This window comes from Eutrigla gurnardus, assembly GCF_963514095.1.
Source record: "Eutrigla gurnardus genome assembly, chromosome: 15".
Lineage (NCBI taxonomy): Eukaryota > Metazoa > Chordata > Actinopteri > Perciformes > Triglidae > Eutrigla > Eutrigla gurnardus.
In genome coordinates this window covers 19,053,123-19,070,114 of record NC_139938.1, presented here as the reverse complement: position 1 = coordinate 19,070,114, position 16,992 = coordinate 19,053,123, and the positions used below count along the sequence as shown (strand labels likewise).

At 40.4% G+C, this 16,992-nt stretch overlaps 2 protein-coding genes across 2 annotated transcripts in view; one reads left to right on the top strand and one right to left on the bottom strand.

Moving 5' to 3' along the window:
• Nucleotides 1-9,401, bottom strand: part of ttc3 (tetratricopeptide repeat domain 3) — a gene marked incomplete at its 3' end in the record, with an annotated part of 108,572 nt that extends 99,171 nt beyond the window's left edge. Inside the window, exons 1-16 of the mRNA XM_084028184.1 lie at nt 9,061-9,401; nt 7,852-8,151; nt 6,968-7,536; nt 5,456-5,466; nt 4,177-4,238; nt 4,045-4,081; nt 3,705-3,861; nt 3,519-3,600; nt 3,311-3,364; nt 2,719-2,851; nt 2,238-2,323; nt 1,742-1,836; nt 1,331-1,393; nt 1,069-1,123; nt 426-585; nt 7-116 (exon numbers count right to left, since the gene is read on the bottom strand). Of these exons, the coding sequence (XP_083884310.1) occupies nt 7-116; nt 426-585; nt 1,069-1,123; nt 1,331-1,393; nt 1,742-1,836; nt 2,238-2,323; nt 2,719-2,851; nt 3,311-3,364; nt 3,519-3,600; nt 3,705-3,861; nt 4,045-4,081; nt 4,177-4,238; nt 5,456-5,466; nt 6,968-7,536; nt 7,852-8,151; nt 9,061-9,372 (2,286 nt within the window). The 5' untranslated portion in view covers nt 9,373-9,401. The remainder of the gene's footprint in view (nt 1-6; nt 117-425; nt 586-1,068; nt 1,124-1,330; nt 1,394-1,741; nt 1,837-2,237; nt 2,324-2,718; nt 2,852-3,310; nt 3,365-3,518; nt 3,601-3,704; nt 3,862-4,044; nt 4,082-4,176; nt 4,239-5,455; nt 5,467-6,967; nt 7,537-7,851; nt 8,152-9,060) is intronic.
• A 1,507-nt stretch (nt 9,402-10,908) lies between these two features.
• Nucleotides 10,909-16,690, top strand: rabgef1 (RAB guanine nucleotide exchange factor (GEF) 1). Its single transcript, XM_084028109.1, has 9 exons — nt 10,909-11,060; nt 11,790-11,975; nt 12,057-12,262; nt 12,523-12,689; nt 12,770-12,851; nt 12,938-13,070; nt 13,223-13,314; nt 13,984-14,240; nt 15,239-16,690. Exons 2-9 carry the CDS (start codon nt 11,794-11,796, stop codon nt 15,653-15,655), a joined length of 1,536 nt encoding a protein of 511 aa, XP_083884235.1. The 5' UTR covers nt 10,909-11,060; nt 11,790-11,793; the 3' UTR covers nt 15,656-16,690.
• The last annotated feature ends 302 nt before the right edge of the window (nt 16,691-16,992 follow it).

The following is a 16,992-nucleotide window of genomic DNA, read 5'->3' as shown; positions in this document are numbered from 1 at the left end:
CCAGACTGTAGACAAAAAAAAAAATCTAAGTTCATCAGCGATTATTAATAAAGTGTGTACAACGTGTATCAAGTAGCACACATACTTTTTACTCTGGGTTTTCTTAGGTTGTCCAACTGCAATAAAAAAAAAAACCACACAAACCAGTTTAATGTGGGGATGGCAAACAGAGAAGGCAGACCTGCTAATCCATGACATTTATTATTTTATTTAGAGAAAGGGGGGAGAGACATCGCAGAAAGGGCAGTAGGATTCGAACCCAGGCCGCTGCAGCGAGGACTTAAGACTCGGTACGTGGGCTCCAACTCTACCGCTGAGCTACCCTGGCGCCCCAGATGCAATAGGTTTTTGTCCCCCAGATGACTAAAAATCGATATAATTCAAAGTGCTGCTGTTAGCGTGACAAAGAGTGCAGTGAAAAATACCTTTGGCGGCTGGTGTTTCACTGAACCTCAGGTGTTGCTGTTCCAAGTCTTTGATTCCCTCGGCGTCGTGTCGACACAGCCGCCTGGCTATAGAGTTGGCATGAATGGCCTTTCTGATCTCTCCCAAGGAGAACAGAGCCTCACAGTAGCGGTAGTGACCCTGCGAACAAAAACATGCATCAACTTCTAAAAAAAAAAACACAGTATGATCATGATTTTCAAACAGAGTGGTGCACGAAGCTCCGTAGGGCTGGCTAGCACAAACAAATACCAATTAGTCCGAAACAAAAAAACACAGTTGAGGCCAATTAGATCTGCAGGTATTTGGCCTTAAAACAAAGTAGTTGACTAATTCAGAGGATTACAAAAGTAATTACAATTCATCCTGAGGGGGGGAAATTAATGTTTAAATCATATTCATACCATTGAATATATGATAAATTGGATGGTATAGATATTTCAGTTTGACACCAAAGTTGTGGAACGACAGGCTGATAGACTGACCTTAGAGTCGTGCCATTAAAATATATATTTAATATCCACAGTGGCTCTTTGTCAATTCATAGTGAAGTTAATTTAAATATTTGTCTTTGAGTCTGAAGCAAATCACAGTGTGAAGTTACATGCCCCTAAAACGACGTACCTTTGCCCAGAGGGGATTTATCAGAGTCGCACGTTTTCCATCACCGACTGCTTTTCTGTAGAAATCCAAAATTAGTGTCATAACACGACAAAAGTTATCTCGGAGCACTTTTCACACGACTAGAAAACTCTCACAACTTAAATATTAAAATAAAAATGACAGGTTATAATAGATTATGAAGGGAGTTTTAAAACCCTGTCCGTTCAAATGAAAGCTCTTTACTTCAATTGTTTACAAATAAAAAGATATAAGTGGTACTTACAGATATTTCTTACAGCGGATATAGCAAAGCGCTCTGTTTCCATAAATGATATGGTTGTCAGGGCTGGAGGGAGAAGATATTAAATTCAGTAACACAGATTTCCCAATTTAATAGTTAGACTTATACAATCTTATACAATTAACCCTGAAATGAATCCCGTCTGTGAGGTTAAGTTAATCGTTTTGCTGGTAGAGATGAAGAGGTTTTAAATCAGCCCCGAAGTCTATAATTTGCGATGTTTTTTAATTATAGTGGAGGTGCCAGACAGTGTGAACAAAAACCCAAGCTTCACAAAGACAGAAGAGGACATATTTCATTGTATTATTGTTCATACTGAAAAAACACAAATTATAATCTCACAACTGAACACATTTTTGTTTTTTAAAGTATGATATTAGAATAATAACTTACTAATATCTGATGGCTGAGGAATAAAACATCACAGCGTCTTCATACTGCTCGTGCTGGAAGTACACATTTCCTTTTAACTTCATTTCTTCACATTTCTGGACGAGGAACATGACAAAACCACAAGGGAATCAGTAAGGACAGTAGAGTTAACGCCTCGCAACTTTTATTTGTGATTTTATGTGACAAAATCATGAATCTGTAAGTGCCAAGCTCTGATTGTGGGTTTAAGTCACATTACTGAATTTAAAGATGCTCTAAATGCTGTTTCACTGTGAAGTCTTGTTGTAAATGCAGATGTTCTGTGTATCAATTTGAAGTATTGCAAATACTATAAATAAATACTATAGTTGCTCAATGTCTTTAATGTCAAACAACAAGCAATTACTCTCTGGTTAAAGCTGCTCAGATACGTGTCCATCATTTTCCAGGAAAGTGGCATCTTTAAGCAAACATCTGGTTGAACCAGGAGGACAGCCTGTAGACTATGATGTCTTACCGTTAGTTGATATTCACTTGGTCCAGATTTCAGTGTCTGCATTATCCTCTGCAAGTTGGTCGCCATTTGCATAAAAAAATGAGTAACTGATTGAAAGCAAAAGAGGAGTGTGTGTGTTAACAATCAACATACGAGTTCTAAGGCTTCAATTTAAACACATATGCATGTGTGTGTTCCACATCATGACATTTGTGAGAATGCAAAATGCGATAACTACTGTAGCCATTTAGGTTTTCCTCTTTTTGTGAATTACAAGAAATGTCTCGTGACTCCATAAAACGGAGAATCTCGTCTGCATCCTGGTGCAAATTTAAAAACTGCCATCACAGGAATTTACTTCTGTTTTTTTGTTTTGTCATCGTTTTTTTTTACTGTCTTGAAAGTCTTGGCGACACCTTCACCTTATTGTGCATCCCTGTGCTGCATTATGACAATAAATCATCCTTAAATGAAGCATTCTTGAATGTTTTTTGTATCTTACACTCTATGAAGGTATGATGCAAGACCGTGAAGCAGTTGTGTTTAGGGCCGAGATCCCGGATGCGATGGACGATATCAGGCTCTCCCGTTTGCTCCAACCAGTGAATAGCATCTTCAAAAGACCCCGAGGACCGCTGAGGGGTACAAAGTCAGATCAAGCCGTCAAATAGCGATTTTTTTTATACATCTCTACTAATGACAAAGGCAATGAGAGCACATGTACGTATTAATTCTATTGCAAAATAGGTTTGATGCTCGTTTGTTTGAATGGCACATTTCTAGGGGAGCACCAGTCGAATCATTTATTTTATTTTTCATTCATCATTTGCTAAAACTGAAAATGAATCTCTGCATCTCACAGGACAGAATTGATTATCATTTGTATGTCACTATTAGGATCGAAAGACAGCAAAAATACTGACCCTTATAATGACACTGACAAAGACACAATGTACATAACATTGAGCCACATTGTATGTATGATAGGAGTTATAAAAATAAAGTTAACTATTAACCTAAAGCTAGAGAAGGCAGCCATGCCCTAAGTTGCATGCCATGGTTCAAACGCACACAATCACTTATTCCCGACTTACCAAGTTGAACATGTTGCTTATCGACACAACATGCTTTGTTTGGTCCTTGTTCATCTGAAACAGAGAACATAAAGGCGGTTTAGTGGCAGCGGGGCTTTTAGTCTGTGCGTAGCTCAACAGAGTGGAATACATTATGTCATATAACGTGCATACTCATACTCGGTTCCTCTTTTACCTCGACTAAACAGAACTACTACAGCCAACTTACAGTTCCAATCTCCAGGGCTCTTAAGATTGCCTCCAATATTTCTATCCTGTGAAGATTCTTCAGACTTATTTCGTCGCTGCCCCTGGAAGGACACAGTTGAAAACTCTTTAACAGTCTAAACATTGACAGTTTAAAGTGTTTTAAAGCGGATTTAAACAAATATTCAGATTCCTTAATGCTACCTACTCTGAGATCAGACCTAAGTCTAAAGCCCAGCAAGCAGTGGCTTCTCTTTCTTCGCGCTGCAGCAGAATTGGAAGCCAGTAGGTGTGAACTCTCATCAGCTGTCCGGCTTCTCTTTTGTCTCTAATAGGGATCCGATTCCACATTTCGAAATCCTCCTCTAAAAAATAAATCCATGTCAGCAAAAAGCATTTGGAAATTACGGAATACAAAGTGCAATATTGATTATTCAGTAAATACTCAATCAAATACTAAGTAAATACTATAAAAAGGAGACTCTAGCATATCACAGTATTGTAGCGCTGGGTATTCAAATGAATGGTGTAATTAGAAAACAATTTACCTGTTGGACCGTAGGCGGCTTCTGGTGGGAAAAGTTTCTGTGGGGAAAAAAACACAGTAATCATTGACATATAGACAAATAACAACATATTGGAAAAATGCTTTTATTCTGAGAATTTGTTGAATAACTCACGAGACTCATCCGACGCCCTTCCCAGTCATTGTCAGAATCAGAGTCCGACATTTTGTCGAAATCTGTAAGAAAATTAGCATAAATCACTCAAAACATGCCACAGTTAATTAGATTTGAATCACTTTCAATATAAGAATTAATTACAGAAACTTCCTGTCCAAATTACATCATCATTGAGGGGTAATTGCTCAGTGAATATGAATGTGTAAAGTCAACATTCCCTTCCGTGTTGAGACTGTTTAACAAGCCTCTTTGAAAAGAAAAGCTGCGAATGCCATTTTTTACGAGCTCATAAAAGGGTTGACTTGTTGCATGGTTACAGAACAAACATATGATATATTTTTTTGGTCGCCACTGTCGCTGTAACGCTTGCGTCTGGGTGATGCTGCGAGTGTCCTGAGATAACTTCTGTTGTGATACGACACTATCAATAAAATTTAATTGAATTAAAATATTCAGCCAGAAACATCATAACAGCAAAGTGGTTTACCGTTTGTAATTTAAGTGTATATTCATTTGTTATCCATAAGGATCACCAAAACGATCCAATGATAAAGAATTCACTAAAAACATCAAATAAAATAAATGTATGACAGAGGATATGAATTACGGAGAAGGGGTTGGATTAAATAAGTGTATACTTCTTACCACTCCTTCTCAGACATGTCAACAAAAATAATAATAACAATAATGTATTCACATATCTCTATGATTTCTAGTTGTGTACCATTTTATTTTCAGTATGATACTCTGTATTCATTTTGACATGTTTTACATAAAAATCTAAAAATCTAGTGAACACGTGTATCGATTCCACAGGAATTTCACAGTGTGGCAGATGTTTTCCTTTAGTCTGTACATCTGGTAGTGATTACACAAGGTAGCCTAACAGGGTAGGTAGAGTAAATGGTATGTGGGAGAGTCCGGAGGTGAATTACAGCCAGTCATTGAGAGTACTTCATATTGTGTTTTTGTAAGCTGCTACTGGATGCTTGACTTTCCCTCGGGATCAATAAAGTATCGGCCTATCTTTTTTTGTCCACCAGGCTCTTCAGAGTCCGTGGAGCAGGTGATGGACCAAGTAAGCTTTTGTGATGCATGTTTTTTTTGCTTATAGTGTAGTATGTATTTTCCCTTTTACTTAAAACTTAAACCTTTTACTTAAAACTGGAGAGTGGAGGGGTTTGGTTGGGGGGGATGCTTCTTTCATATCGGTCTCAGAGGCTCAGCTGATTTTCAGAATGTAGACCATAGCTTTAAGTAAAGAAGAATGCCACACCACTCCTCTGCCTGTAAATGTTTTGAAATCACATTGTTTTATAAACCACAGCTGACTAAGTAAGCTTGGGTGTGGTCAGCATTTAAAACAACATTAGTTGGACTTCATCACTCCAACACTAATCGTGTTTTTTGAAAAGTACGCCGGATATAAAGAGAGAGAGCTAACTTTAACATTATACGTTGCATTGTCAATGTTAACGTCGTAATTAATGGATGCTACATCGGTAATTTTAAACACAACACAACACCAAACACTACGTTACATGCGATGGCTTGATAACTTTATAGTTTAGCAATAAAACGCGGGTTCATTTTCATTATTTTAACCGACGTAAGTTTGTCGACACATAGTATCTCCATCGCTTATTGTGATGTTAGCATTTGTTAGCCTGTTAGCTAACCTACGTAGCTAGTAAAAAAAACTCATTACATCGACTACAACGCGAAGCGAGGCCCCCCTTTTAACATTTAACTCTTATGTTGTTTTGTGTTTATCTTCTTCGTATTATCTGATATCGTGACTTTAGTTGAATAGGACGCTTTTTTTGTTTTTACGGTGACGGAAACAAACCCGAGACCTCCGGGATACACAGTTATGAGTTCACGCTAGCCAGTTTAAAAACACATAAATAAGCACATATAGAGATTAATTAGACAACAACATACCTTATATATATTGTATATATATGATGAATATCGAGTGAACGCTCAGCAGTGGTCTGCGCTCGTCCTGTTCATATTTGTGTGCGGAAGTTAAAAGTGTGCACGTAGTTCACGCAGCTCCGCGTGTCATCAGCCGCGGCTAAAAAGAGGGGCGGCGGTTGTTAAGAATCGAAACTCTTCTTCTTCTTCTTCTTCTTCTTCTTCCAACGTGTTTCCGGTGCGCTTCAACCAACGAGGCCCCCTAGCGGTCAGTCGTTTTTTTCCCTTTAAAAATGGTTGTGGAAGGGAACTAAGGTACATTTACTTATGAGGTACTTAGTATTTCTGTATCTATATATGATATATATATATATATATATATATATATATATATATATATATATATTGTACTTTACACTCCACATCACTTTTGATAACGTAAGCTACTTTGCAGATTTAGATAATTAATATAAGATATTAATCAACAAATAAATAATGTATTATTATAGATTAAGCTAAGAATGTATTGTTACCAGGTCATATTGAATAATGCAATACAATACTCTGAAAGTATCTGAAATTGAGTGTATATTTATATTTTATATTTATAAATAATATATATTTATAAACAAAACATAAAAATATAAATAAAATATATACAGTATATATACAGTATATAGCTTATTTAGCTGATCAGACATCTCTACTTGTATTCATTTTGTACTATATTCCACCAATGTGCTTCAGTTAACTCACTTCAGTTAACTCATAGCATCATAGACATGATTTAACAAGAAATTATTTCAGATATTGTCTTCTTTTTTTAAATCTCCTGTCGATATAGTTGACTGTTTAAGTCGTCTTCAGCTCAAAGTCTTCCTTCTGCCTGAGGAGGCCGTGGGAGAATTTATCGGGGTACAGGAAAAAGTACCTGTTTCGCTCCAGGTCCTGGGCGTTAATAATACGGGTCACCAAAGCTTGTTGTATGGCCGGAGACTCGCAGGGATGATGCTGCACATCGTGACTCACGTTCCTCCCCGGCTCAATAACTAACAGACCTTGAGCGTCCTCATGTGCAGTCGTATTGAGGAGCGTCTTTCTGTCAGTGATTTCATCTCTTCTGTTCGACACATTGAGTCCAAAGTTCTCGCCCGTTTTGCTTCTGCTCACGGTCGCAGCTGAATTGGGAGTCTCATTGAGCTTATCACCTGAGATACTAACTAGGCTATCATTCAAACTCAGATTACTTGAGCAGCTCATATTGGTTCTACATCGTGGTCCGACTGCTACTCTGGTTCTGGGTCTCCGTGGTCCTGGAGTCTCCTGGATGGTTCTGTGCAGGTAGGCCGTGTAGGCCTGAACCAGGCGGCCGAACGCCGTCTTGTAGGACAGACGCAGCGACTCGGCCGATCCCAGAGGCACAGAGTGGAGACGAACCTGCGGGGAACAAGATCGGACTAACAGGTTTCTGTTCCCACACCTTCAGCAGTTACCTAGCAACAATGATGATTCATTGGGAGGCTTCATGTTTATGTTGAAGTCCAAGATTCTCACTCTTTTAGCTCTGTTTTTGGTCTCCTCCTGGTCTGGGGAGGACTACACTAAAAATGTGTGTGTTGCGCACATGTGAGTTGCATTGTGGGTAATGTAGGTAACAGAGAAGCAGATTGTTCTGGGTCTGCTGCATTGATATTGCTGAACCATTATAATGACTATAAATGTTTCCTGCACCGTCTTTGTGTCTCTACTGACCTGGTGAATCCTCATGTGCAGATGAACCGCAGCTCCAGCCAACCACTGCTGCATGGACACTGAGTTCATCCTCTTCTTCTTCGTGGTCATCCTCTCGTAGTGGTCGATCAGCTCAAGCTTCAGCCAGGCGTCGTGGAGCTCCGTGGTCTCGGCCATCTTATCGTGGTCGTTGGCGACGCCGGGGATCAGGCGGAGGTAGCTGTGCATGATCCAGCCGATCCTCGAAGAGCGGCTAATGCCCAAGATCATCTTAGGCTGCTGGGACCTCGGAGGTGATGGATCCCCCTCACTTGCTCGGACCTGGTGGGATAACATCTGGACTTGTGGGTGTTCTGTTTTAGCATCATGCTTTGTGATACAATGCTGAATAAATATTTGAATCAAACTGTATCAAAATAATAAATATACATAATAATAAATGTATTTATAAAGTGCTTTCCATCAACATGCTGTACAACAAGAAGAATATAAGAGTAAAAATGATAAATTAAAAACAGTTCAATAAAAATAAAGAACAATTCAGAAAACACATTCACAGTAAAGTTACAATAACATTTATTTTTAAACACTTAACAATACTCATATGTAGCAGTATATTAGTTTGTCTCTATGAAAATAATAATAATAAACTGTTGGAATATAATTATTGATGCATTAGTGCAGCTGGTAAAGATGGAGCTAATTGTAATTAATTTATATACAACTGAGTAGATGACTCTATAATAACACATCATGATTTATTCGATGTATTATTCATATTGTACTAATAACCTGAAGAGATGTAGTGGAGTAGAAGTATAAAGTAACATAACATGGAAATACTCAAGTACCTCATAAATGTATTCAAGCACAGTACTAAATATACTTACATTCCACCACTGATCACGCTCTCGTGCTGTAGTACTTTGAAACAGCAGATTTTTAGCAGGTATAATGTAATACACGATTGTCTGCAACATATTTCCTGACAATCCCTCCAATAAAAGCTTAAATTGTTGAGACATTTTTAATGAAAGGCAGAAATGTGAACCTGCTGTTGGCGTTAGAGGAGCATCATCCTCTGGGGAACATGAATATCTGGACCAAATTTCACTCAAATCCATCTTATCATTGTCAAGATAATTCACTAAAAACAAAAACATCAACCTTTTTGTCAGAGGATTTTCTGAGGTCTGACGTAGATTTTTTTCCAAGCAATGAAAAACAAACCTGTTGGGCGACCTGGTCTAGAAGCAGGGACAGAGCCAGAGCAACGACCCCAACTCCTCCAGAGGTGACCCTGCTGCCGCCCAGCTCTCCAGTCAGGTTGAGGCTGAACGCAGCCTGCTGCTCCCCGCTCATGCCCCGCTGTAAGAAGGCGTATTGATGCTGCAGAGCTGCCGAGGAGTCCAGGGACAGGAAGCTGGTGAGGACGGGGTCCAAGGAGATGTCGGGGATGATGCTGGCGTCCCGAGCCACGGAGAACAGCTCCTGGACGGTGGCCGGAGAAGGAAGGCACAACATGTGACCCATCGGGATCATGACTGCATCGCTGTGTCTGACGTCTGCCTGTTATCTGGGGATTCTGACCCTCTGGGTGTTTATTTGCTCCAGTCGGAGAGGAGTCCAGTCCAACAAATCAACAGGAATGTATTCCACCTGTTTATCAGATTACTGAAGTGAAAAAAATACTGATCCCACACTGAAAATACTCCACTACAAGTAGAAGTTCTACATTCAAAACCTCTTATGAGGAGAAAAATTTACTCATTGTGCAGTAAAATATTCTGTTTTCTTATTATAAATGGTGTTTCTGTATTGATATTACCACTGTGTTGCATTTTAGTGCTGATGTTTAAGGCTGTGCTTATTTTAACTCTTTTAAATGCAGTTGAGTTTAATATGCATGAAAGGGGTGAAAAACTGAACTAAAGCTGTCAAGACAAATAGTGGAGTAAATGTCATATTTATCTCTGAGACGTAGTGGAGTAGAAGTATAAAGTAGCATAACATGGCAACACTCAAATAAAGTACCTCACACGCATACTTAAATACAGTAAACTACTTGAATACTTCCTCCAACATTTCATGACTTGATGAAAGTGGGATGAAAGTTCAGGGTTTATTTAAAGAGTTGGTTCCGCACGAAAAAAAAAAATTGATGCGTGTCATGTAAGTATGTCAGAAAGTGTTCAGCCTGTAGGAAAAGAGCAAACCAACTGATCAAAACAAGAAACAGCTAATGACCATCTGTTTGAGATTAAGAGCAGCTGATAAATATAACTGATATCACACTTTATGTAATCAGTTTGGCATTTACACTCAGACAGAACCACTGAACATTAACCTTAATGTCAATAAAGCAGCCGGCTCACTGTGAGCGATGGATCTACTACTTGAACCCTTCAGCTCTAAGAGTCAAAGAGAATTACTGATTATTCATCAAACACAATCACAGAGAAATATTGTAGGTAAATTCTAGAATTGTACTGTTAATGTATAATAAATAAATAATAAATAAGTACTGAGTTTGTTCAGTGAAGGTAATAAATACGTTGAAAGTTTCTGCCTATAGGTAGAAGTGGAGGAGGAAGTCAATTTAATTGAATTCATTGTTTGAATTGATATACTGCTGGGAAGTCTACTATATAATAATACAATTTATTTGTTAATTTAATTGTTTTGTCATCATAGTCTGAATCTGCAGAGTAACTAGTAACTGATATTGTCAAATAGATAAAGTTTAAAATTGCACTCAACAACAGTATTAGAGTGAATATTACCACACACTAATAGTGCATTGATAAGTGAAACGTCCATGACACATTCATCAAGATATCAGGATTTAAGGAATCCGTAATCGATTAAATCCGTAATCAGTTGTCGTTCTTCCTTGTGCGCATGCCCGGTGCATTTATGACGACACGTACCGATCCTTGGAATTGTCCCCTAATGCGGAAGTGAACGGACTTGTGTGCCAACATTCCGAGTAAAAAAACATTCACGTATATTTAAAAAAAAAAAAAACTCTTCGTCCCAACATCTCTGCTATCTCCCTCTGAAGGTAAACACACCGGACGGACGTTTTAAACGCGGGGAAAAACCCGCGAGGTCTACGTCACTGTCCGCACCCTCGACTCGTGTCGTCATCCCGCACAACAAGGAGAGGAGAGAGAGGAGGAGGCGTTCGTGTGTGTGAGAGCTCCCGATCGGTGAAAACGTAACAAAAGGTGAGTACAGCGGCACGGTATGTACATGACATGTTTAATTACACGTTGGTGACGAGGGTTGTTACATACTTGCTCAGCTGACGTCACTCCTCCGCGGTGGCGAGGACGTAAAACACACCGCAGCGTTGTCTTTGTGTTTAAGCTAACTGTCCGAGAAATGAATGAGAAAGTACTCTGGTACTTCCCAGGAGTACAATTAGAAACATTATACCATGATATCAAAAGTAAAAGTACACAATGCAACATCGCTAACGCATGCATTCGTGTGTACTACTGCGTATACTTGTGGTGTATAAGTACTGCATCATATCCTATAAGTAAACCACACATCTTTATGTAAAAGCGTCAAATACATTCGTTTAGTTTAGTTTAGATTTCAATACTTCCCCTCACCACTGGAAGGAGAACTATATCCACAAACCTGCAATAACTTATTTCCACTTTTCAAGTTGATCTTTTGTACGTTTGTTTGCATGCAAACTGTTTTTTTCTTCAGGCAGCAACGTCATCATTCATTTGCTAGAGTTCCCCCTTTTGAAAAGAACAGCTAATAGAGTTTTTCCATGACTTAACGTGCCGGAAGTTTGAATTCCCAGCAAACCGGTCACTTGGAGTCGTGCTCGTGAGGCGTGGTGCACGTCACGTGCACTGATGTAATCATAAGTACACTCTAGCATATACAAATACACTGATACATAATTTTTTTCATGCATTCCTGGTCGTGGTCAGCATCATGAGTCAGCGGGCGGAGCGACGCGGGGGCATCCACGTGGACCAATCGGACCTGCTGTGCAAAAAGGGATGCGGTTACTATGGCAACGCGGCGTGGCAGGGCCTGTGCTCCAAGTGCTGGAGGGAGGAGTACCAGCGGGTACGGCAGAAGCAGATCCAGGACGACTGGGCCTTGGCAGAAAAGTAAGACCCTTCTACTGCCGACAGCCCCGCCTTCACCTCCGTGATCTCCCACTGATTGAAACTGCCGTTTTTTTTCCCCAGGTTGCAGCGGGAGGAGGAGGCGGCGTACGCCAGCAGTCATGGAGCGCAGACACACCCCCAGTCGACGGCACCACAACCACACCCGGGGCCCGCCTCGCTGGGACCCTTCTCCAAGTTCGAGGAGAAGAAGACCAACGAGAAGACGCGTAAAGTGACCACGGTGAAGAAGTTCTTCAGCCCTTCGTCACGCACTGCTCCCAAGAAAGGTACATTTAGAGCAACCTGCCAGTCCGACCGGTTTGTTGCCAAACTTACAGCTTCATGCATTGCTCATACAAGCTAGCTTTAAATATTTAAAGTGCAGCGTTAGCTTTTAGCTTAGCATAAAGACTGGAAGCAGGTGGAAACAGCTAGCCTTGGCTCTCTCCCAATTAAAGAATACAACATGTTTATTTCTGGTACTGATGGAGTTTTGTACTAATTAATGCGATATTGTTGTCTTGCAACGTTACTTTTCCTGAATCAGAAACCCAAGAGGGCAAGTCCCCCAGTCCGTCGATCAGCCGCCACGCCAGCTTTGATACAGACCAGGTGTCCAAGGACTTTGTGGACTTCCTGAAAAACCTCCAGAAGCCCGGCCGGGAGATCCACAAGCAGTGCCGGGCCTTCATCGTGAACATGTCCAGCAAGAAGGTCTGATTTTGACATCTAGCGGCATAATAATAGTCTTAAGTATAAAATAACATAGCGTTCGTGACCTCTTGTCTTGTCAGGATCTGGGTGCCGACGAGCTGTCCGAGTGCGTTCAGGATTTCTACCAGAACTTGTCCGACCGCTTGATGGGTCACTTTAAAGGTCGGCTGAGAGATCTCTGGGACAACATTCAACGGTTTGTTTCCACATCGGCATCTGATAAACAGCCTTTTTTTTTTGTCCGCCAGGCTCTTCAGAGTCCGTGGAGCAGGTGATGGACCAAGTCGAAAAGTACATAATGACTCGTCTGTATAAGAGCGTGTTCTGTCCGGAAACCTGCGACGATGAGAAGAAGGACTTGGCCACGCAGAACAGGATAAGGTGATGTTTTCATAATTTAATGGGATTAATAAAGTAAGCCTGCCTGCCTGCCTTCCTCCCTATCTTCCTTACTTCCTACCTCCCTATCTTCCTTCCTTCCTATCTTCCTTCCTGCCAATCAATCAATCAATCATTGGTCCTCTGTGTTGCAGGGCGTTACACTGGGTCACCATCCAGATGCTCTGCGTTTCCTTCGATGAAGAAATCCCCGAAGTCTCCGAGAACGTGGTCAAAGCAATAACAGGTGAGAGCGTGGGCTTGAGCATCCGCCGTGCTGCATTCAAGGAGTCCGGCTGAAACGGAATCCGCATGCATCTGTATCGACGGAGAACAGCCGATGCTAAAGTCTCCTCCTTATCTTAACACAAACACACGTCTCGCCTTGAACTTTAACCCGCCGACGGAGCTGGATAGCGTGATAGCTGCTCGGCTACAACACTTTAACACAGCATGTCAACAAATCTGCAAATACCACTTAAATGTTAAATGTCATTACTCTTCTATACGACCAACAACACACGGTCTGCATGTGATGTGGTTCGTTTACCTTCTCCACCTGTCAATCAAACACAGATAGGGACACGCCCCTCCAACAGACAACAAACTGATATTTTCATTACCTTATTTGTTTTATATACTATATTCATAAAAAACTAATTGAAAACGTTTTTTTTTAAATGCTAAAATGAGTAGAAGCTAGCTGACACTTCCAGGTGGTGAAGACGGATGCTGTTCTGTGAATATAAAGTTAGATTTTAAAGCCCAGGTGGGTTAATTCGTTTTTAAAGTGGGCTTCGCTCTTATATATTTTAACCGTCGAGCAGAATCACTGTGGCGGAGGCATAAATCTCAGAGACAGATATAACAACAACATAAAAAAAACGCTCACCTTGATATCTGTCGTCTCTTCCAGATGTTATTGAAATGGACTCGAAGAGGGTTCCTCGGGACAAGCTCGGGTGCATCACGCGCTGCAGTAAACACATCTTCAGCGCCATCAGGATCACCAAGGAGGAGCCGGCCTCCGCCGACGACTTTCTCCCCGCGCTCATTTACATCGTGCTCAAAGCCAACCCTCCGCGACTCCAGTCCAACATCCAGTACATCACACGCTTCTGCAACCCCAGCAGGCTGATGACGGGAGAGGACGGATACTACTTCACCAACCTGGTCTGGTTTTTACCTCCCTCCCTCTTCTCCTACGATATAAAAATATAACTGTGAGCTTAACTCAAAACCAGATGGAAGTTCTTATAATTCCAGGCATTTTATTTATTACATATAAACATCAAAAGTGACTAAACTGAGTCACATTCAGTCTCTCATTGATTAAAGAAATTGCTTCAACAAAAAGGTCCAAAAGACAATAGGTAGGTTTTTTTTAATCGTTCTAAATAAAAAAAAGAATAATAAAAAAGAATAATTAAGAGTCTTTTACTTTTAGACTTCTTTACCAGGCTGCTAAAATCAATGAGTAGTTTTATGTAGCTGTGTGAGCCATTTAATGAGGGGGAAATTATTTCCATATGCTGTTTATTTTCATTTCACTTTGCATTCCACGTCAGGTTTATATACGACAGCATATCAGGGCCACTGTAGGGAAATAACAACTTAACAGAGAGAGGTGGGGGGCAATATTTATATATCGGCTATGACAACAAGTGAAAGCTACCGCTAGCATCCTAGCCCAACCTGCTCCCGATCAATAAAACACCCATAAGATGATGATTTGGCCTCATATAAATAAAACCAACAATAACCATCAACATCATCACCCTAAGGACCTGAACGTTGGGATGTATTCATTAAGAAAATAAATGTACATTCATGGTAACATAGCTAGCATAGCATGTTGAGTGTTAGTATTGCAAATTTGCAACATTTTTTCCTCTAAATATTGCTCCCCTCTCGTTTTTTTGTGTTTTTTTCCCTACAATGGCCCAAATACGCTGTCGTAGGTTTACGAGACAAAAATCAAAATGTTCTTTGTTTTTTCTCTTCCTCTGTATTAGTGGTTCCAACATAAAAGGTGGAACTAACCATTTGGCATTACGATGTGATGTTTTTTGGAGGCTGTATATCTGCAGTTAGGGTTAGGGTTAAATGTAAATGTACTTGGAGAAATTGACTCTATTCAGCTCTCATGTTCTCCTGCGTGTTTTTTTTAGTGCTGTGCCGCCGCCTTCATCGAGAAGTTGGACGCGCAGTCTCTCAACCTTTCCCCGGAGGAATTCCAGCGCTACATGTCGGGCCAGGCCTCGCCGCGATGCGACAGCTCCGAGGGCGAATGGAGCCGCGCCGAGCCGCCGCCGCCCCCCATCAACCCCGTCCTGGCTCAGCTCAACCACAACCTGGAGGCGCTGTCGGGCCTGAGCAGCCGGCAGGAGGCGCTGGTGGAGGCGGCGCAGAGCCTGCAGGCAGACCTGCTCTCCTGGCCCCAGAGCGTGCAGCGGGAGGTGCACGGCATCCTGGAGAAATACCCGCTGGAGGTTGTGTCGCGCAACGTTTCCGCCATCGACAACGACAACGACGTGGACAACGAGAACCTGCCGCCGCCGCTCACGCCGCAGGTGTTCGCCGGGTAGCGAGGAGGCGGGGCCTGGGGAAAGGGGAGGAGAAACATTTCATGAAAGGCCTTCTTGCGGCTGGTCACACTCCAGTATTTATTATTTGCAACAGAGAATCTAATAGAATTTAACTCTAAAATACAAATTAACAGCATATTCTCTGGACGGGGAAGAGCCTCAGGGTCCAAAACAAACACAAATACTGTACTTGAGGTCAGTTTTTGAGGTATAACTTAAGTATCTTCATTTTGCATTAATGATTATAACCCACGAATATATTATACATTAGGCTATTATGAAATGAGCCATAATGAGGCCAGTTTTACTCCAACACTATTTTATTTGACTGAATATCACAACATAAGAATATTGTCAATTGAATCCAGCTGTTACACATTAGGAACAAACAGAACCATTCTGGAGCAGTTGTCATCATCATCATCAAGTATCCAATTAACTTAAAGAGGCCTTTCAGTTTTTATTTTTTAAAACATTAAAACTATGGGTTATGTTTTTAAGAGACTGTATTTTCACAGGCTTCCTGCATAAATAACTTCTATATTGAATCAATGAACAAATGGTCATATGATAAAGAAAATAATGTGTTTAAATGTTGATTAATTTGGTAATTCTGTGATGTAGTGTATGATATTAGGCGTTAAACGGACTTGTGTTGTCCGATTGGAACTGCTGCCAAATTACTGCTTTCGTCTTCGTGTCCATTCATTGGCTCGAGACTATTTGAATTAAGTGGTGAATTAAAAGCTTGGCATGTGTGGTTTTACTAATCCAGACTAACAGGATGTTATCTAGCTAAAACGATCCTCTTAATTCTTATTTACAACTAACAGTTTTTAAAAATCTAAGATGAAGTTACTTGAAAGACCAGATTTTTTGTTTTTATGCTTTCTGGTCGTATTTGGTCTGAAAATGAAAGAAACTGAACTAAACTACAGTCTTACAATGGACCACATTAAACTAAAGGTTAAAAGGTGAGTGAAGGTGGATAATGCTATTTGTTTGAAATTTTAATTAATTATATCATGTTTTTTTATTTGGGTGAAATAAAAAAAATGGAAACTTTTCCCTTTTTTAACTGACTGTTTGGATTCTTCAGGGGCTGCAGGAGGACGGGTTCAGATGCTAAGTACTAATACTACACACAGTAAAAAAAATACTGTCACAATGACAGTGTAAAGTAATGCTCAGGAGAATTTAAAGTAGAAAAATGTGGTGCATTAATGTAAAAGCAGGATTTTAGTGTCGGTTTAGGTGGAGCTCATTATTAACTAATTATATCCATTGTGGATTAACATGACAATTATTATCTCCAAAAACTGATGGGGAGGAACTCA

Excerpts from the sequence above, each read along its gene's own strand:
- rabgef1 (XM_084028109.1), top strand. The coding sequence starts at position 11,794 with ATGAGTCAGCGGGCGGAGCGACGCGGGGGCATCCACGTGGACCAATCG. Across the intron at positions 11,976-12,056 it reads GACTGGGCCTTGGCAGAAAA|GTTGCAGCGGGAGGAGGAGG; the intron begins GTAAGACCCTTC and ends TTTTTTCCCCAG. Across the intron at positions 12,690-12,769 it reads TGAACATGTCCAGCAAGAAG|GATCTGGGTGCCGACGAGCT; the intron begins GTCTGATTTTGA and ends TTGTCTTGTCAG.